The 22,475-nt window shown below is 42.9% G+C and overlaps 1 protein-coding gene across 3 annotated transcripts in view; it reads left to right on the forward strand.

The window, feature by feature from the left end:
• LMBRD1 (LMBR1 domain containing 1) overlaps window positions 1-6,477 on the forward strand; it is a 275,187-nt gene extending 268,710 nt beyond the window's left edge. For all 3 annotated transcript variants that reach the window (XM_033937922.1, XM_033937923.1, XM_033937921.1), the window contains one exon: window positions 4,364-6,477. In XM_033937922.1, coding sequence (XP_033793813.1) covers window positions 4,364-4,477 — 114 coding nt within the window. In that variant the 3' untranslated portion in view covers window positions 4,478-6,477. The remainder of the gene's footprint in view (window positions 1-4,363) is intronic.
• The last annotated feature ends 15,998 nt before the right edge of the window (window positions 6,478-22,475 follow it).

A 22,475-nucleotide genomic window follows, 5' to 3' on the forward strand; every position in this document is an offset into this window, starting at 1 on the left:
TTGTTGCCTCATGCAAGGTGCATTTCAGGATTGACCACATAGCCTCTACATTATTGGTTTCAGCTTGGTTTTGTAGCGCCTGATGGACGAAGTCTCCCATGCGTTTAAAGTCAGTGCCCCGAAAGTCGAGGACCTTTGTTGCTGTGTTTGATCTAGTGAAGCCTATCTTGATGTTGAACCATACCATGTTGTGGTCGCTGGAGGCTAGTGTATTGCCTACCGAAACTTCTGAAACGCTTTCTCCATTGGTGAGTATCAGGTCCAGTGTCGCCCGATCTCTGGTGGGCTCCAGCACCATTTGTTTGAGTCGCGCCCCTTTTATGGAGGTTAAAAGCCTTCTGCTGCCGCTGGTAGTAGCGGAAAGTGTCTTCCAATCAGCATCGGGCATATTGAAGTCCCCTAGCAGAACCGTGTCCCCGCGTAAAGTGATGTTCTCATTGTCTTTGATTAGTTCCATATCCCTGTCTTCCTGCTGTTTTGGGGGCCTGTATACTACACCCAGATACAAGCATTTTTCGTTTCCTCTGGCCAGGTTCACCCAGAGTGATTCCCTGGTGTAGTTGACATCTGTGATTCTGGTGACTTTGATGTTATCTCTAGTGTATAGTGCTACCCCACCCCCTATCTTTCCCTTTCTGTCCCGACGAAGTAAGTTGTATCCTGGTATAGCCATGTCCCACCCATGTGAGTCTGTGAACCAAGTCTCAGATATCGCTATTACATCGAGGTCGGCGTTCGTTATCTCTGTCTCTAATTCTAGAATTTTATTGCCTAAGCTGTGTGCATTAACATACATAGCCCTCCATACTTTATGTTTGCTAAGACCCTGTGTAGAATTTCCCGCCTGAGTTTGAGTGGCTTTTGTATGATTGTTTTTACTGTGTGAACTTACCTCGGTCTCAGAAATGGAGTGTCGATTCACCTCTCCTGGAAAATTACTTACTGTGCTAGTACATGAGTGGGTACCCTCCCCCAACTTACCTAGTTTAAAGCCCTTCGGAGGAGGTGGGCTAGTCAATGTCCGAAGACGTTCTTGCCTCTCCTTGTCAGGTGGAGTCCATCTGGTCCCTGCAGTCCCTTTAGTGCCTCTCCATGGTCCAGGAAGCCTAAATTTATGTCCCTGCACCATTCATGTAGCCACTCGTTCGTCCTCTGGATACGCTCCTCCCTGGCTCTTCCCTTGTCTCTTACAGGGAGGATCGAGGAGAAGACCACCTGTGCTCCCATCTGCCTCAGCCTCTCACCCAGGGCTCCAAAGTCCTTAGGTATGTTCTCTGGGGTGTTCCTGGCAGTGTCGTTCGTACCCACGTGAATAAGGAGCATGGAGAAGTAGTCCTCGGGCCTGATGAGTCGGTCTAGGCAGGCGGTCACGTCCCGGATCCTGGCCCCTGGCAGGCAGCAAACCTCTCTCGACTGCATATCCGGTCTGCAGATTGGTCCCTCAGTGCCCCTCAGCAGGGAGTCCCCAATGACCACTACTCTGCGCTTCTTTGAGGGGAGCTGATCAGTTGTCTCTGGAACTGGGGCTGTCTGAATGTTGACCTCCTGTGCCTCGCTCACGGGTCCTTCCTGTAGTATCTGGAATCTGTTCCTCAAGGTTATTAGTGGGGTCGATGTAGGGCTGCCTTGTGTGCAAGAGAAGGAGGCAGGAGATGAAAAAGAAGAATTAGAAGAATGTTTTCCGTGTTTTCTTGTGGAGGAGGTTACCAGCTGCCAAGAGTCAGCGTCCCCATCCTCCTCCTGCACCCCAGTCGTTGGTGCCAAGGTTGTAGGTTTGGTCAGTTTGGGCGTCTTGAGGATGATCTTGCCTGGCTCCTGCTCGGTGATCTGGGACAGCTCTTGGATAACCTCGTCAATGAATGTCTCGTCCTCTCTGATGCTCCTCAAGCGCTTCACCTCCTCTCTTAGGCTCATCAGCTCTCGCAAGATGTCTCCGTCTAGTTGGTCTATCTCGTCCGTCTGTGTGGAGGCTGTAGTTGTCTGCTTGGGGATGGGGATGGGGAGGGCCTCGGTCTGTACAGAGACCTCTGCTCTCTGCCCTGGTTATTCATAATCAGGAGCCACAATCCACCTCCTTATTTTCGATTCTGGATTATCTTCTCCATTTATCTCAGTTTGGCCTCAAATCCACTTCCATTAGAGTTCATCTTAGTGCAATTGCTGCTTTTCATCAACCACTATGGAAAACCTCTCTCTGCTCATCCTGTGGTTTCCAAATTTATGAAAGGACTATTTGATTTTAACTTCCTGTCAAACCACCTCCAGTGGTTTTGGATCTTAATGTACTTGCTAAACTCATGAAGCCTCCATTTGAACCAATGTCTTCAGCTCATCTTAAATACCTTACTTAGAAAGTAGTTTTTCTCATTTCTTTCACTTTTCTCACGTCTACTCGCAGAGTCAGTGAACTTCAAGTAGATCTACCATTTACATTATTCCATCATGATAAGTTGGTTCTCCGCACCCATCGGAAGTTCTTACCCAAAGTTGTCACTGAGTTTCATCTCAATCAATTGATTGTGCTTCTAGTATTTTTTCCTAAGCCTCATTCTCATCCTGGAGAAACAGCTCTTCACACTTTGGACTGCAGACAAGCTTTAGCCTACTATTTGCAGAGGACTAAACCATATAGATCGTCTCCTCAACTTTTTATCTCCTTTGATCCTATCAAGTTTGGGGCAGCCTGTTTCTAAAAGGACAATTTCCAATGTGCTGGCTACTTGCATCTCATTTTGCTATGCTCAGGCTGGGCTGAAACTGGGGGATCATGTCACAGCCCACAAGGTTAGAGCTATGGCACCTTCAGTAGCTTTTCTCCATTCTACACCCATTGATGAGATTTGCAAAGCTGCTACTTGGTCCTCGGTTCCTACCTTCACTTCACATTATTGTCTGGAATCCTATTCCAGATGGAATGGACACTTCAGCAAAGCAGTATTACAAAATTTATTTTCTTAAAGGTGAACTCTCCCACCATCCCATTTCTGGTTAGCTTGGAGGTCACCCACATGTGAGAATATGCTGCCTGTTTGTCCTGGAATAAAGCACAGTTACTTACCGTAACAGAAGTTATCCAGGGCAGGCAGATATTCTCACAAGACCCACCTCCCCTGGTTGACTTCTTAGCTGGCTATCTGAACTGAGGAGCTGCACGCCTACGTCAGGCGGGAAGGCACTTGCGCATGTGCGGTGCGGTCAGTCGCAAACTTTCTAAAGTTCTTAAAGTGCCAAGAGCGCTTTAGCAGCTGTCCATACCGGGTCTCCATGGATGACGTCACCCACGTGTGAAAATATTGGCCTGCTGTCCCTGGATAACACCTGTTACGGTAAGTAACTGTGCTTTATCAACTTGAACTTGGTAAGAATGCAGTGAGGGAAATCCCTGAAACCAAGTATGGACTGCATCCTGAATACCAATAGCATCTAAACATTCCAACAATTTTATATGATCTACTGCAGTGTTTTTCAACTCAGTCCTGGAGTACCCCCTTGCCAGTCAGATTTTAAGGATATCCACAATGAATATGCATGAAAGAAATTTGCATATAATGGAGACAGTGTATGCAAATCAAGTTTTTTGCATATTCATTGTGGGTATCCTGAAAACATGACTGGCAAAGGGGTACTTCAGGACCAAGGTGAGAAACACTGATCTACTAGATTGAATGCACTGCTCAGATTGAACTGCAGTATCAAAGCATTGGTGCCTTTATTGAGAATCTCAGCGAGAGGGAGAATTAGAAGGCCTTGAGCATACGCAGATGCATGCTCGAGGCCCGACAGAGGCAGGAAGTTCTTCAAGCGGCACCGGCACGTCCTGTGGGCTGCGTGCCAGTGCCAGACGGGGGATAAGTTTCAAGTTGTTCAGGCGGGGGGTGCCGGTTCGCGCGGGGGGGGGGGGGGGGGGGTAGCGCGATGACGGTTCTCGAGGGGGGTGCTCACAAATCGAGTCAACACTCGGTTTGCGAGACAAGTTTTGTGAGAATGTTTTGCTCATCTTTTGGTTTGACTGTATGTAGATAGCTAAGACAGTGCTATACATAGGACGAAAACCTGACTGAGATTCATGCAGAAGTGAGTGGTGCTCCAGGTAATTCAATAGCTGAGAATGGATCATTCCTTTCATTAATTTAATAAAAAGCGGAATAGGAGCAATTGTAAGTTTCTGCCTCTTTTCTCATCTAAATTATGTATTAGTCTATTATGCTTGGCAATTAAAATGATGATTCGGAAGAAATCTGCAGGTTTCAATGCAGCTCTTAATTTTAATATTACCCCTTCATATATGTTGGTTTGAATGTTCTATTCTGATTCTTTTTAATGTAATAGCACTAACATTTATCCTGACAATTTGAATTCACAGATCTTCTTAATTGGATTAATTGTGTCCTGTTGCAAAGGAAAGAAATCGGTCATTGAAGGAGAGGTAGAAGAAGATGATTCAGACATGAGTGATGAAGAACTTCCATATGTGTAATCTTATATCTGTTATAGTTAAGTCTTTTGTTCTAAGAATACAAAATGTAACTTTAAATTGTATTTTGGCAGAACTAACAATTATATTTAAGTAACTGTCACATTTACTGCATTTCAGTTGTGGCTAACTGATGAAAAAGTGGCAAATTTAAAAATCTCATTGACTTATTGCAGTATGGATCTTTCTAAAGAAAGTGGGTGTTCCTGTGCTAACCAGTTAGCACATCTGTATTACCACACGCTTGCTAACTGGTTAGTACATAGATAACGCGGGAGTCCTTACTGCCTACAAAATAGGTAACAATGTTTGTTCCTGAGGTAATTTTAAAAAATGGCCGTGTGTTAATGGTACCATTACTGTGCGGCTAGTTATAAATAAAATTCAGTGTTTTTTGGGTTTTTTAACAGCCATGGTAAAAGTGGCCTTAGGGCACAGAAAAGACCCACTTAAGGATATTCTAAGGCCAATTTTTACCAAAGCTTTGTAAAAGGACCCCTAATATTCTTATTGCAAATCTAACCATTTTTCAACCTGTTACTTTTTTGTAACCACTTGACAAATTTGACAATGTAAAATCATTCCAAAAACTATACTGCACATTGATAATTTACTGTGAAAGAAGTAAAATTTATTGTGCTCAGAATTGCTTCTTTGTTCTTCCTCTTTACCCACTTCAACAATTTTATTAAAAAGAAATTGGAAAATAGACTATGGCTATTCTGCTTTGGGGCATGTGAACAAGAATTGAATTCCCTATATGTTGGAACCAATTAGACTAGGGCACACTTCAAAAATGGTGTGCTCAGCATTGAGGAAGGAAGAAAGAATAACTGCCTCTCCAATTTAGTATGATATTTTTATTTTTTCTGCCATTTTCCCAAAACTAGGCCAAAGTGGTTTATGATGTTGAAATGAAAATAACACAGCTTAGCCATCAATTGTTAAGACTCCAAGCACCAAAAACACTAGCTTTATAAACCAGTTTGAATGATTTTATTTCAAAATAGCAGTATATAAAAATGTTTAAAAAATGAAAGCACTAAAAGCAAGTATAAGTTCTTTGGTTCTAGCTTAAAAATGGCCTAATGCTGACTCATTGCTATTATAGGGAGCAATGGTATATATCACATAAACAGAAAACCACTGCTATAATGAAAATTAGCAACAACAACTTAATGTCCAATCAGTAGACACCATGGGGTAGGAAAAGCCTTGGAAGCTTATGGAAGCGCCAGCAAAAATCACATAATATTTTATAGCTTCCTGTTTTCCAATCATAGGCATAAAATCCTCCCCTTTTGTCTTTTTATTTTTCAATTATTATGTGTCTTATACTATTCATATATTTAATTTTTTTTTTAACTTTTCATTCAAATAGCCTTCATAGAATCCAATCCAAACGTGAAAAGCAGCAACAAGAATAATATGTAGAGAAAACATTTTACTTACCTTTCTTTATGGTGGTACCAATCAGTGTCTCAGGCAGTTAGTTATCACCTTTAACTTCCTCCATTACTCAACATCTCCAATACTGTCAGCGTTTTGCAACCCAACAGTTGCTGTGTCAAGGAAATTCTACAGAAAGCTTTCAACTGCTCCACCACAGTGGCTATGGTTGGACATGTGGTGGAGCAGATGAAAGTTTTTCTAAGGAGATGTGCGGTAGAGCAGTTGAAAGCTTTTCATAGAATCTCCCTGACACATTAAGAAAGGTTAAGCTTGGGGTGGGTAGGAGGACTCAAACACTAAACATTGATTTCAGTAACTGCTCTGCTAGATTCTGGGTTGTTGGTTTTTTTTAATTCAATATGTACCTTGTGATTTAATGTTAAGTCTTTGGTTTAAGTGACTTTTTTTTCCTTAATGGAGACTGACTGAATCTGAATGATTGTTTCTTTTCTTTCATGTTTTGTAGATTTTTTCCTGCTTTTTTTTCCCTGTAAATTACCTTGACCAGATAAAGTGGTAGAGCAAATTTCAATAAACATAAATGGTGTTTAGCAGTTGTTATAGCATTGCTTTACAGACTGTGAGTGCTTGTGTTCCCTACTTGGATATTTGACTGGTTTCCTAGTTGAATGATTGGCTGGTCATGAGCACATCAGAGGAAGGTGCAAAAGAATCAGTGTGAAGAACCATTTGTGTATTGGAGCTACTAGAGTTTATAATAAACTATAAGTCCCACCTCAGCTTGTTCTGGTAGTTGGAGATCATTGGAGCCCTATTAGACATGACTCGAGCCAGTGCCTTCCTCCCAGCCCAATGAATAAAGGCTCCTTACCTCTGTGGTTTGGAAAGTTTGCCAGTCAGCAGGTATAAGCTCAGTAGGTCCACATGACCTCTACTAATACATCCTATTAATAATAATAATAGTTTATTCTTATATACCGCCATACCCAGCGAGTTCAAGGCGGTTTACATCGAATTAGATTAGGGTCTGCATGGACAGGCAGATTTACAATAATTTGTCAGAATTACAGAATAACAAAATTACAATTATTTATCAGCTTTAATCGAACTAGACAGAGGAAGAGGGGAGTAGGGAGAAAGGGGAAGGCCTCATGAGGGAGGCGGAGGGGGGAGGGGGGAGTTATTGTGGGGAGGGGGGGAGTTATTGTCAGGGGGGGGACAATTTGGGTCTTGTTTGCTGAATAGGTAGGTTTTAAGTAATTTTCTAAAGCCGAGGTAAGTGGGGGCCTCTAGTATCATTTGTGCTAGCCATGGGTTCAGCTTAGCTGCTTGGAAGGCGAAAGTTTTGTCAAGGAATCTTTTGAAGTGACAAAGTTTGAGCGAGGGGAAGGCGAACAACTGAATACGACGGGATTTCTTGTTGGTGCGATAGAGGTTGAAGTGGGGGTTGATGTAACTTGGTGAGGAACCATTTACAGCCTTGTAGCAGAAGCATGCGAATTTGAAAAAGACTCTAGACTCGAATGGCAGCCAGTGAAGTTGGTGGTAGAATGGGGTGACGTGTTCCCATTTCTTTAGGCCAAAGATGAGGCGCACAGCGGTATTTTGGATTATTTTTAGTCTCCTGGTTGTTTTCTTCGTGGCGTTAAGGTATATGATGTTGCAATAATCTAGAATGCTGAGGATGGAGGATTGTACAAGAAGGCGGAAGGAAGTGTCATTGAAGTATTTTTTTATAGTGTGAAGTTTCCAAAGTGCAGAGAAGCTTTTCCTGACGATGAGGTCAGTGTGATTTTCTAAGGAAAGATTTTTGCCCAGCGTGACTCCCAGGATTTTTAAGGTTGGTTCGAGGGGGAAGGTCATTCCTTTCAGTTGAATTGTAGCTTCTTTGATTTTGTCATTGGGGGTGGCTAGGAAGAATTTAGATTTGTCGGGGTTTAGTTTCAGTCTGAATGATAGCATCCAGAGTTCAATCTGGTTGAGAATGTTTGTAATGTGGTTTTTTGACTGACCTTGATGTAGTGGTTCTCGGAGTCCCACGGATGGGATATAGTCATACCAGGATATAACTTACTCTGTCACGACAGAGAGGGCAAATCAGGGGGAGGAGTAGCTCTATACATTAGAGAAGACATCAAAGTTACTAAAATCACAGCCATCAAGTATAAGTGAGAATCCCTCTGGGTGAACCTTGCCAGGGGTAATAACAAATGCCTGTGTCTTGTGGTTGTGTACAGACCACCAAGACAAAAGGACGATGCGGACCAAGAACTAATTGAAGACTTTGAGACCATCACACTGCATGGAGACACAGTGCTGTTGGGAGACTTCAATATGCCTGATGTGGAATGGAACAAACTATCAGCTACAAGTGACAGTAAGAGGCTACTAGCCTCCATACGAGGAGCACATCTCAAATAGATGGTACTAGAACCCACCAGGGATCAGGCGATACTGGACCTGCTCCTCACCAACGGGGACAATGTCACAGAGGTGTCAGTAGGAGAAGCTTTGGCCTCCAGTGACCACAACATGGTGTGGTTCCATCTGAAGAAAGGAATCACTAGGTCAAATACAACCAAGGTCCTAAATTTTAAAGGGATTAACTTTCAGTGCATGGGAGACTATGTCTACAAAGCACTGCAAAACCAGAGCATGACAGACAGTGTGGAGGTGCTATGGTCGGTTCTGAAATCAACCCTGCAAGAAGCAATCAACATATACATAAAAACTGTGAGCAAACGGCACAGAAAAAACAGACCAAAGTGGTTCTCAGCAGAGATTTCAGAACTAGTAAAGCAAAAGAAAAAAGCATTCGTAACTTACAAACATTTGCAACGGCCGGAAGCTAAAGAAACCTATCTGGCGAAATCTAGAAATGTTAAAACGGCAGTCAGGGAGGCCAAACTTCAGATGGAAGAAAATTTAGCAAGACATGTTAAAAAGGGGAATAAATCCTTTTTTAAGTACGTTAGCGACAGGAAGAAGAACTCAAGCGGTATTGTGCGCCTAAGGAAACCTGACGGCAACTTCATTGACTCGGACACAGACAAAGCAGAACTATTCAATAACTACTTCTGCTCAGTCATCACCTGCGAAGTGCCAGGATCCAGACCTCAGCCACAGACAAAAGGGTGCTCGGAGGACCCATTCCGGGACTTTGCAATTTCCGCGGGCAATGTCTACCACGAACTATCAAAGCTAAAGGTGAATAAAGCCATGGGTCCGGATAATCTACACCCCAGAGTACTTCGGGAATTGAGAGATGTTCTGGCAGAACCGTTGGCTGAGCTTTTTAATCTTTCCCTAACAAAGGGAAAAGTTCCCTTGGACTGGAAAACTGCCAACGTTATCCCGCTCCACAAAAAGGGATGCAGGTCAGAGGCCGAAAATTACAGGCCAGTGAGTCTCACATCAATTATATGTAAACTTATGGAAGCATTGATCAAAAACAGATTGGACACGATTCTGGATGACGAAGGACTAAGGAATCCCCACCAGCATGGCTTTACGAAGGGAAGGTCTTGTCAATCCAATCTGATAAACTTCTTTGACTGGGTAACAAAGAAACTGGATAAGGGAGAGTCCCTGGACATCGTGTATCTAGACTTCAGTAAGGCTTTTGATAGTGTCCCACACCGTAGGTTATTGAATAAGATGAACGTGATGGGCCTAGGAGAAACACTGACTGCATGGGTAGAAGACTGGCTTAGCGGTAGACTCCAAAGGGTAATGGTAAACGGTATTCCCTAAAAAATGTCAGAAGTGTCCAGTGGAGTACCACAGGGCTCGGTCTTGGGTCCAATACTATTCAATATCTTTGTAAGGGATCTGCCTCAGGGATTTCGAGGTAAAATTACATTATTCGCCGATGACGCTAAACTATGCAACAGTGTAGGCAGCGCAGCAGAACCTGATAGCGCAATCATGCTCGGCGCTATGGAGCAGGACCTACTTTTACTAGAACAATGGTCCAGTACTTGGCAACTGAATTTTAATGCCAAAAAATGTAAGGTTATGCACCTTGGTAGCAGAAATCCATGCAGAACATACATGCTGAATGGTGAAAACCTAACCAGAACTGCAGCAGAACGGGACTTAGGAGTAATCACCCAGGAAGATATGAAAGCTGCGAATCAGGTGGAGAAGACAACAGCAAAAGCTAGACAAATGCTGGGCTGCATCAGAAGGAGCTTTATCAGTCGTAAGCCTGAAGTGCTACTGCCGTTGTACAGATCAATGGTGAGACCACACCTGTGTTCAGTTTTGGAGGCCACATTATCAAAAGGATGTGAAGAGAATGGAGTCGATTCAGTGAATGGCCACTAGGATGGTCTCAGGACTAAAAAATCTCCCATCTGGAGAACATTTGAGCAGGCTGCGTATATTCTCTCGAAGAGCACAGGGAAAGGAGGGACATGATAGAAACATTCAAATACATCACGGGCCGTATTGATGTGGAGAAAGAAATATTTTGTCTTACGGGTCCCACGGCGACAAAAGGCCATCCGCTAAAACTCAGGGGGGGGAAGATTTCATGGGGACACCAGGAAGTATTTCTTCACTGAAAGGGTAATTGATCGATGGAATGGTCTTCTACGTCAGGTAGTCGAGGCCAGAACCACGCTCGACTTCAAGGGACGATGGGACAGACAGGTGGGGTCGCTCCAGAGAAATGCTTAAAAGATGGAGGGAGGGTTCTTAGTGGGCAGACTTGTTGGACCGTCGGCCCTTTTCTGCCGTCATACTCTATGTTTCTATGTTTACTGGAAATCTTCTTTTGCAAGTCCTTCCTATTTCTTATGTTCCTATTTCTTATGATTGATTGCTTTGGTATGAACTGGAGACACTTCAGTCACTAGAGAAGGAGGCAAAGTGAAGAATATAAATTTCATCCTTCTGCAACACAACTCATGATTTGGTGAATATTTTGCCTCGATAATCTTCCTGGTAGATATGTCTAGGAGTCCTGACTATAGGTAATGTCCCTGCAATCTTCCATTAACACCTTTTCTCCAAAGTATACAATCTTGTACATTTTGAGATCTGTGTCTGTCCACATATGTGAGGAGTAGTGGCTCGTGGCCAGTTTATGGGATGGTAATGGAATGGATATCAGAACATGATAGTACAGTATTTTTGTGGAGTTTTTCTACAAAAGTGCCTATTTTTCGTATGATTCTGGGTAATTCTAGTTAGATACAAGCATATGTGTTAGTTAAAGCCACGTCCAATAGAAGCGTACGAAAGACGGGTGAATAAAAATCTGAATATAAATGTGGCCAAGGCCAGAAAAACACACTACAGATTAATATAAGGGAAATAATAATAATATTCTTTTTATGTACTTTGCTGTTGGGCCAGATCATGAAGGAAACCAGGGTATACATGGAATCCATTTTGGTTCTCTCTCTTTTCTATATCTTCTCAGTCTTTGGAATCCATTTTGTTTTCCAAGTCTTTGTTCTCAGCATCGTGGTGTTAATTGATACCACATGTGCCTTAGGCTGGCTAGAAGAAAGTATTCCAAACTGAGATATAACATTTATGAAATATGAGTTATGAATGGCCGAGATATGAATGAGAATTATGAATGCTTGGGCCCAAGAAAATATGAATGAAGCAAATATGAATGTGTGGATGTGAAAGAATTGGTAGAAGAACATAATATATATATATATTTGCAACCTAAAGAAATTCAAAGGGCACAACATCTGGACATAAGTAACAGTCTAGCATAGAGAGGGGTAACAGCCCCCCTCCTCCTCCAGGCTAAGGCTTCTGTGTGCAAATCCATAAACTGTCAGCTTAGGGAGAGCTTTTTTTTCCTCTAAGGCTGACAACTTTTCAGCATTGAAGGGCTTAGAGAACATTTCAGCATCTTTTTATGATGTTCTTAATATACTTTTGTGAAAATTATGATGTATATTCAGAATTGAATATAAGCAAACAAATGTAATGTTCTGAAACTTTGTCTAACTTTTAAACACCTCCTTTGTTGATTTTTATTGGTTGAGAAACTGATGATGTCATAATGAGCCAAAGGTATATAATGAGTGTCGTGAGATCTTAAGGGAGCTCGTTATCAGAAAGCCAGCATTTTGGCAACTATAACGATCTCCCACTAATTTAACGGCTAATGCAATTATGCTGTATTCTTTTGGTGTGTCATGATTGAAGATAACAAACAATAAAATTACTGGTAACTTTACATTAGTGAAATTTTGCATGTTTTATTATTTTTCACACCTTTGAGCTTATGAGTCAATGTCCCTTGCTCAATATGTCTTATGACAAAGACCACTAACCATTTTAATAGCCTTTCTCTGGCCCAATTCCACCCTGTTTATATCTTTTTGAAGGTGCTATCTCCAGAATTATACACAATATTCTATATGAGGTATCACCAGAGTCGTATACACAGGCATCAATGACTACTTTTATTCCTACTGGCTATTCTTCTTATGCACTCTAGCATCCTTCTAGCTTACAACCTCACTTTTCAACCTGTTTAGCCACCTTAGGGTCATCACGTTCTATCACACCCAAGTCCCACTCCTCTTTTACTCCCCTAAACTGAACCGTTCACTTGGGGTTTTGCAGCCCAAATGCATTTTTTACCATTAAGTTTTAGCTGCCAAATTCCAGACCATTTTCAAGCTTTTCTATGTCCTTCTACATGTTACATTACATTTCTAGACTGCAAAACCTTTCAGGTCGATGTGGTTTACAAGAAATAGAAAACTGGACAATCCTAGCGATCTAAAAATAATCATTGACCCTTTTCATTTTTTAAAAATCTTAAAAATAGTCGATTTTAATAATTTTCTGAAACGGATGTAAGAGCAAGACCTTGTAAATAGAGAGCACTCTTTATCTCAACTGGCTGCCTGATGAGCAAGCAGGCGCTGTTGGAACTTTTGAGTACAACCTCGAACTGGGGGGAAAACAAATAAAGATGTAGTGCATAATGGACAATTTGTTTGAATAAGGTAAACAATTCTGATAGATACTCAGGTGCCTTGCCATGTAGAACTTTATAGCAGAGTGTCCCCAATTTGAACAACACTCAGGCTTCAAATGGGAGCCAATGGAGCTTCTATAATAAAATGTAATGTGATCTGATTTTTTGCAAATCAAAGATCAAACACACTGCTACATTCTGTGGTGTCTACTCTTTTGCAGATTTTAGTATCATCTGCAAGCAGGCAAATCTTACCCAATAGCCGTTCAGCAATATCGCTTACAAAAATGTTAAAAAGAATAGACTCAAAAACTGAACCTTGCGACACACCACTGGTAACATCCCTTTCCTCAGAGTGATCTCCATTGTCCACTACTCGCTGTCATCATCCAATCAACTAGTTCCTGACCTAGTCTTTTACTTTGGGGCCCATCCCGAGGGTACTCAGTTTATTTATTAGATGCCTGTGTGGAACACTGTCTAGGCTTTGCTAAAATCTAAATATATCATATCTAGCTTTCCATCTATCCAATTCTCTGGTCACCTAGAAACTTCACTATTCTCTGTTTTAAAAGCATTTCTATTAATGTATTTACCATAGAGCTCAGACTTACTGGCCTGTAGATCTGTACCTCTTCCTTCTACTTTTCTGGAAAGGAACCACATCTACCCTTCTCCAGTCCTCCAATACCACTCCTGACTCTAGAGAAGCATTGAAAAGGTCAGACAACGGAGCCACCAGAACTTCCCTAAGTTCCTTCAGTACCCTTAGATGTATGCCATCCGGCCCCCATCACTTTGTCCACCTTAAAGATGCCAATGGAATGATATTGAATGATCTAGAAAGCGTTAAAAAGAGATGGATAGAATATATAGAAAATCCTTACAAAAAAGACAATGAGGAAAACAGGGAAATTGAACTGGAAACTGCTGAAGAAGAACCAGATATTTTAAAAGAAGTCATAGCAGCAATTAAAGATTTATTAAAAAACAAGTCACCTGTTATCGATGATATCCCATGCTAGGAAGATAACAGTGATCATCCCTGGAATAAGTTTACACAGGAAATTCAATACAACAGCACTTAACTTTAAAAAAAAAAAAAAAAGGAGACTATGATAACATGAAGATAATGGTAAAAAAGAAACTTAAAGGTGCAGCTGCAAAGGTCAAAAGTATACACCAGGCCTGGATGTTATTTCAAAATTACCATCCTGGAAATCCAGACTAGATATATTCCATGTATTAAAAAAGGAGGAAGGAAGACCAAACGGCAGCCAGTGTGGTTAACAGGTGAGGTGAAGGAAGCTATTAGAGTAAGAGAATCCTTCAGAAAGTTGAAGAAGGATCCAACTGAAAATAATTGTAAACAGCACAAGAAATGTCACAATAAATACAAGGCACTAATAAGGAAGACGAAGAGAGACCTTGAAAAGAACTCAAACATGAAATTGCTGACTTGCTGTTAGTGATCGCTAAAATCATCTGTAGTACCTGATGATTGGAGGGTGGCCAATGTTTCGCTGATTTTTAAAAAGGGCTCCGGGGGAGATCCGGGAAATTACAGACCGGTAAACCTCACTTCAGTGCCGGACAAAATGGTAGAAACAACTATAAAAAATAAAATTGTGGAACATTGTAGACAAACATGATTTAATGAGATAGTCAGCATGGGTTCAGCCAAGGGAGATCTTGCCTCACCAATTTTCTTGACTTCTTTGAAGGTGTGAATAAACGTGGATAGAGGTGAGCCGGTTGATATAGTGTATCTAGATTTTCAGAAAGCTTTTGATAAAGTTCCTCACGAGAGGCTCCTGAGAAAATTAAAGAGTCATGGGATAGGTGGCAAAGTTCGGTTGTGGATTAGGAATTGGTTAATGGATAGAAAACAGAGGGTAGGGTTAAATGGTCATTTTTCTCAATGGAGGAGCGTAAACAGTGGAGTGCCGCAGGGGTCTGTACTGGGACTGGTGCTATTTAACTTATTTATTAATGATCTGGAAAATGGAACGATGAGTGAGGTGATTAAATTTGCAGATGACACTAAACTGTTCAAAGTTGTTAAAATGCATGCGGATTGTGAAAAATTGCAGGCGTACCTTAGGAAATTGGAAGACTGGGTATCCAAATTGCAGATAAAATTTAATGTGGACAAATACAAAGTGATGCACATTGGGAAGAATAACCTCAATCACAGTTACTGGATGCTAGGGTCCACCTTGGGGATTAGCACCCAAGAAAAGGATCTGGGTATCTTCGTAGACAATATAATGAAACCTTCTGCCCAATGTGCAGCAGCAGCCAAAAAGCAAACAGGGTGCTAGGAGTTATTTAAAAAAGGGATGGTTAACAAGACTAAGAATGTTATAATGCCCCTGTATCGCTCCATGGTGCAACCTCATCTGGAGTATTGCATTCAATTCTGGTCTTATCTCAAGAAAGATATAGTGGCGCTAGAAAAGATTCAAAGAAGAGCAACCAAGATGGTAAAGGGGATGAAACTCCTCTCATATGAGGAAAGACTAAAATGGTTAGGGCTCTTCAGCTTGGAAAAGAGACGGCTGAAGGGAGATATGATTGAAGTCTACAAAATTCTGAGTGGAGTAAAATAGGTGGATTGATTTTTCACTCCGTCAAAAATTACAAATACTAGGGGGACATTTGATGAAGTTACAGGGAAATACTTTTAAAACCAATAGAAGGAATTTTTTTTTCACTCAGAGAATAGTTAAGCTCTGGAACATGTTGGCAGAGGATGTGGTAAGAGCGGATAGTGTAGCTGGTTTTAAGAAAGGTTTGGATGTGTTCCTGGAGGAAAAGTTCATAGTCTGTTATTGTGAAAGACATGGGGGAAACTACTGCTTGCCCTGTTTCGGTAGCATGGAATATTGCTGGCTACTGGGCTTGATGGACTATTGGTCTGACCCAGTAAGGCCATTCTTATGTTCTTATATTCTTATAGAAGCAAAAACACACAGTAAAAACTTTTTTGGTATATTAAAAGCAAGAAGCCGAGAAGAAAATCAGTTGGACCCCTAAACAACCAAAGGAAAAAGGTGGTCTTGGGGAAGACAAGGCCATAGTGGAGAGATTAAATGAATTCTTTATTTCGGTCTTCACTGAGGAAGATGTGGGGGAGTTGCCAGTGCCAGAAATGGTATTCAATTCTGATGAATCAGAGAAACACATACAAATCTCCGGTATCACTGTATAATGTAATGGGTCAGTTTGACAAATTGAACAGTAGCAAATCGCCTGGACCGGATGGTATACATCCCAGAGTGCTGATAGAATTGAAAAATGAACTTGCAGAGCTATTGTTAGCAATTTTGTAATTTTTCTTTAAAAACCAGCAAAGTACCTGAAGACTGAAGGGTAGCCAATATGATACTGATTATTTAAAAAAATGGTTCCAGAGATGATCTGGAAAATTATAGACCAGTGAGTCTGACATTGGTGACAGGCAGAATGGTAGAGACTATTATAAAGAACAAAATGACGGAATATATGCATAAGCATGGATTAATGAGAGAATGCCAAAATGGTTTTAGTAAGGGAAATCTTACCTCGCCAATCTACTACATTTCTTTGAAGGGGTGAATGAACATGTGGATAAAGGTGAACCAGTTGATATTATGTATTTGGATTTTCAAAAGACATTTGACAAAGTACCTCAAAAAAGACTTCTGAGGAACTTAGAAAATCATGTGATAGGAGGTAATCTCCTATTATCCCAGGACAAGCAGGCAGCTATTCTCACATGTGGGTGACGTCATCCACAGAGCCCGGATGCGGACAGCCTCGCAAGCAGACTTGCTTGAAGAAACTTAGAAGTTTAGAGTCTACTGCATAGTGCATGCGCGAGTGCCTTCCCACCCAGCACAAGGCGCGTCTCCTCAGTTCTCAGTTTTCAGCGGAGCCGAGAAGTCTGTCTGATACTCTCCGCTGAACTTCATTTGCTTTGTGCCTTCTCTTCACCGCGGTTTGTGTTTTATTTTTTCTGTTACCAGATTGCTGTGCTTTTCTTTTCGTGTAAAAATAAAAGTTTATTTTTTTGTCGACTTACTGGCGGGGCGTGTCGCGTGCCCGCAGTCTGCGGGCTTCTACTTGGCAGCGGCTATCTTCCCTCCTATGTCCTGGCCAGTCAAGGGCTTCAAGAAGTGTAGCCAGTGTCAGTGTGCGATTTCCCTCATGGACCCACACCGCTGGTGTCTTCAGTGTCTCGGGCCTAACCATAGTCCGAAGCCGTATGCTCACTGTGCTACTCTTTAACCTCGAGCCCTCAAATGTCATCGGATTCAGGTGGAAAAGCTTTTCAGGATGGACTCTTAGCTACACCCTCGACCTCGACCTCCGACTCGGTCAAGCCTTCAATGGGGTGTCCTCCTGTCTCCACAACTCCAATCTCGAGTCTCATCAGACCTTCCTCATTTGGATCATCCTTGGCCTCGAGTACACCTGTCATGTCTTCTCCTGAGCTTCCCTCAGGTCAGATACCTAAGCAGAAAGTTCCTGCAGTGGTCCTCAAGATATCCAAGCATCAATCCAAGTTGAAGCATGCTCCCTCTGCCACCTCGGAGCCTTTAGCTTCAGCAAGTGATCCAGTTTCAGACTCGGATCCATAATTGCAGGCTACCATCCAGACCATTTTAGATTGGGAATTTGTTCAGTTACTGAGCAAATACAGTCCTGCCTCGACTCTGCTTCCTGTAGTCCAGCCTGGGCAATCAGCAGTCTCACACGAGGTCAAGTCCCTGCCTGTGCCTCGAGCTGAATCTACACACTCTATGCAAGGAGTCGAGTCTTTGCAAGTGTCTGGTCTGGAATCTACACACTATGCAAGGAGTCGAGTCTTTGTGAGTGTCTCGTCAGGAATCCTCACACTCCATACAAGGAGCCAAGTATTTGGGAGTGCTTCGAGATTCCTTGATCCAAACTACTGAATCTATGGGGTTTCGATCTACAGCTTCTAGCCTTATTCATTCACCAAAGGCGTTGCCCGTTTCGAGGCATAGGGTGAAGTCTCCTCGATCATACATGAGACCTGCTTCCAGGAAGCACTCTCATCGTCGATCGAGGCCCTCATCGAGGCGCAGGTCCTCTTCCAGAGAGAAGCCTTCCTCGACCAGGCCTCCATCCAGGCCTTCCAGCTCTTCGAGGCCTCCAATTCCTCAATCGAGAACACCGATTGCAGAACCCGAGGACTCAGCTGATTCCAATGCCTCACTTACATTCTCCACTCGAGGCGCCTCGAGGTCATCGAGACCCTCTCGAGGCCATGCTCTAGCGCAGGGGTAAGGATCTCCGGTCCTCGAGAGCCGGATTCCAGTTGGGTGTTCAGATTTCCCCAATGAATATGCATGAGATCTATTTGCATGCACTGCTTTCAATGCATATTCATTGGGGAAATCCTGAAAACCTGACTGGAATACGGCTCTCAAGGACCGGAGTTCCCTACCCCTGCTCTAGCAGATCAGTTGTCCTTTTCCTCCTTCCTCCGTCAAATGGTTGATTACCTGGATCTTAAATTGGACGCTGGTTCTAAGTACTCTAAGGAGTATTTAGAGGAAATGAGTATGCCTCAACCTCCTGCAGAGTCTTTCAAACTTCCTCTTAACAGACTACTGTCTCAACTTTCAAACGAAACCTTGAGACTCCTTATGCTATTCCTGCTGTTCCAGGCAAGTTGGAATCGAGGTATAGAACTCTACATTGCAAGGGGTTTGAGAATTCACAGCTATCTCACCAATCCCTTCTTGTAGAATCTTCATTGAAGAGGGCCCATCCTTCCAGGGTCTATGCCACCATACCACCTGGAAGAGAGGGTAGAACCATGGATAAGTTTGGCCGTCGTCTTTATCAAAATTCGATGATGGCCTCCAAGGTCCTCAATTATAATTTCATTTTCACTACTTATTTCAAGTACTTGATTGATATAATGCCTGGTTTTTTAACAGACCTTGGTCAGCATAGACATTTGGAGTTTCAGCAAGTCACTGCTATCTTGGCACAACTCAGGTTGCATCTTCCAAAGTCATCTTATGATGCCTTTGAACTTTCCTCCAGGGTCACTGCTTTCTCGGTAGCCTCGCACCATTGATATGGATCCCAATCTTCAGGATTGTCTGGCTAATATTCCTTGTGAGGGCAATGACCTCTTTGATGAATCCATAGAGGCTGCCACCAAGAAGTTGTCTAAACATGAAAAATCTATTGCTTCTATTGTCAGACCAAAGCCTAAGCCAGCTCCTGCAAAGCCATCTTGACCTCTTCCATCCTACCAGAGGCGTTATCCTCCAAGGGCAGCTCCTTGTACTTTAGCAACCCCCAAGAAGCCACAATAGCAGAATCAATAGAAACCTCAGCCTTCTGCTACACCTAAGGCTTCTCAGCCTTTTTGACTGTCTCATACAGAACATAACCTCCATCATTCTGCCTCTGTCCTCCTCTCTCCCCATAGGAGGTCGTCTCCATCATTTTTACCACTGATGGGAGACCATTACCTCTGACCTGTCAATAATTAGAGAAGGATACTCTCTTCATTTCTCTCAGATTCTACCAGAGCTTCCTCCAAGAGAGTATCCATCCAATCCATCCTAGACCGCCCTTCTTCTGCAGGAAGCTCAAGCTCTGCTTCATCTCCGTGCCATTGAGGAAGTTCCTCTGGAACAGCAGAGCAGGGTTTTTTAATCCCGTTACTTCCTAGTTCCGAGCAAGACAGGCGATCTGCGACCCATTCTGGATCTCAGGGATCTCAACAAGGTTTTGGTCAAAGAAAAGTTTTCATGTTGTCCCTGGCATCCCTTTATCCCCTTCTAGATCAGAACAATTGGTTATCCTCTCTAGATCTCGAGGAAGCTTACACTCACATTCCCATTCATCCAGCCTCCCGTCAGTACCTCAGATTTCAGGTGGGCAATCTGCATTTTCAATACAGAGTGCTACCCTTCAGCCTGGCATCATCTCCCAGAGTGTTCACCAAGTGCCTAATTGTGGTAGCAGCAGCTCTAAGGAACCATGGACTTCAGGTATTTCCTTAACTGGACGACTGGTTGGATCAAAGATTCTACGTCTCAGGAGGTTATTGTAGCGACCCAATGGACTACGTTGTTCCTACAAAGCTTAGGATTCGAAATCAACTTTCCCAAATCCCACCTTCAGCCCTCTCAGACTCTACAGTTCATCATAGCTATCCTGGATACTATCCAGCTCAGAAGGGCTTTAAACTAGGTAAGTCGGGGGTGGGTACCCACTTTTACACCGGAGCAGTAAGTAACTATCCTGATGTGGAGAACCAACACTACGCTTCTAAGTCTGAGGTAAGTACCCTTATTGCAAAAGAATTGCTAGGAGACACCTTGACTCAAATGGGAGGCTCACTACAGGAGGTTAGTAAACAGAAAGAGTGGAGAGCTATGTATGTTAACGCACACAGCCTAGGGAATAAATTTCTACAACCGTCACCTTTCTATGTTTCTATGTTTCTATTCCTTCTTTAGCAGCGTCTGGATGCTCTTCTTCAGCTGTGTCACAAAGTGTCTTCCCTTTCTTCATTCTCAGCGAGACACATGATGGTACTACTCGGTCACTTGGCCTCAACCATTCATGTGACTCCTTTTGCCAGACTTCACCTCAGAATTCCTCAGTGGACCCTGGCATCTCAGTGGACGCAGGCTTATGAACCACTCTCTTGACACATTACAGTCACTCCTTCCTTGAGGCAGTCTCTCCACTAGTAGATGCTTTTTTCCAATCTCTCCAGAGGTTTACTGTTTCAGATGCCCCCTCATCAGAAAGTCCTCACGACGGAGTCCTCGACCTACGCTTGGGGGGCTCACCTCGACGGTCTCTACTCAAGGCCATTGGTCCAGCACGGATCATCAGTGTCATATCAATCTGTTGGAACTCAGAGCGATCTTTAATGCTCTCAAAGCTTTTCAACATCTTCACGACCAAGTAGTCCTTTTTCAGATGGACGATCAAGTTGCCATGTACTATGCCAACAAGCAGGGAGGAACAGGATCTCTCCCTCTTTGCCAAGAAGCTCTGAAGGTTTGGGATTGGGCAGTCCTTCTCAACACCTTCCTGAAAGCTGTCTACATTCAAGGAGAGAAAAACTGTCTGGCGGACAAGTTGAGTCGTCTTCTGCAACCTCACGAATGGACACTCAATTCCTTGCCTCATCATCACATTTTTTTCTCAGTGGGAAACTCTTCAGATAGATCGCTTTGCATCTCCCCACAACCACAAACTGCCTCAGTTCTGCTCCAGGATATACACTCCTCATCGCCTCAAGGCAGATGCTTTTCTGCTGGAATGGACAAATCTCTTCCTGTATGCATTTCCTCCATTCCCTCTCATTCTCAAGACTTTTGTCAAGCTTAAGACCGATCATGCCACTATGATTCTGATAGCTCCTCGATGGCCCAGGCAATCTGGGTACTCCCTTCTACTTCAACTCAGCAGCAAGGAGCCATACCTTCTACCAGTTTTTCTGTCTCTGCTTACACAGAGTCAAGGATCTCTACTTCATCCCAACCTGCAGTCTCTGCACTTGACAACTTGATACCTCTCAATGTGACTCCTCTTCAGTTTTCTCAACATATGCGAGACATTTTAGAGGCTTCCAGAAAGTCTACCACTAGACAATGCTACCACCAAAAATGGACCAGATTTTCTACATGGTTCATCTCTCACAGCAAGGAGCCTCAAGATTCCTCCTTGTCTTCCATTTTGGATTATCTTTTGCACTTATCTATCTCTGGGCTCAAGTCTACATCAATTTGAGTCCATCTCAGTGCAATTGCTGCTTTCCATCAGCCTATCGAAGGGAAACCCCTCTCTGCTCATCTGGTGGTTTCCAAATTTATGAAAGGATTTTTCAATATCAAACCTCCTCTCAAACCGCCTCCAGTGGTTTGGGATCTCAATGTTGTTCTTGCTCAGTTGATGAAGCCTCCATTTGAACCAATGTCTATGGCTCATCTGAAATATCTCACATGGAAAGTGGTGTTTATCATTGGCCTCACATCTGCTCGAAGAATCAGTGAGCTGCAAGCTTTAGTTGCTGATCCACCTTTCACAGTTTTCCATCATGACAAGGTGGTCCTTCGTACTCATTCTAAATTCTTACCTAAAGTGGTTTCAGAATTTCATCTCAATCAATCCATTGTACTTCCAGTATTTTTTCCAAAGCCTCATTCTCATCCTGGGGAATCAGCTCTTCATACTCTGGACTGTAAACATGCTTTGGCCTTCTACTTAGAACGTACCAAACCACACAAATCTGCTCCTCAACTTTTTGTCTCCTTCGGGCCAAACAAGTTGGGACATACAATTTCTAAGCGTACCATTTCCATCTGGATGGCTGCTTGTATCTTTTTCTGCAATGCCCAGGCTGGACTGCATCTACAGAGTCAGCCCACAAAGTCAGAGCCATGGCGGCTTCAGTAGCTTTCCTCAGATCCACTCCTATTGAGGAAATTTGCAAAGCTGCCACCTGGTCCTCGGTTCATACTTTCACCTCTCATTATTGTCTGGATGTTTTCTCCAAACGGGATGGCCATTTTGGCCAGAGAGTATCACAAAATTTATTCTCCTAATTTGCCAACACTCCCACCATCC

This window comes from Geotrypetes seraphini, chromosome 3 (assembly GCF_902459505.1).
Source record: "Geotrypetes seraphini chromosome 3, aGeoSer1.1, whole genome shotgun sequence".
Lineage (NCBI taxonomy): Eukaryota > Metazoa > Chordata > Amphibia > Gymnophiona > Dermophiidae > Geotrypetes > Geotrypetes seraphini.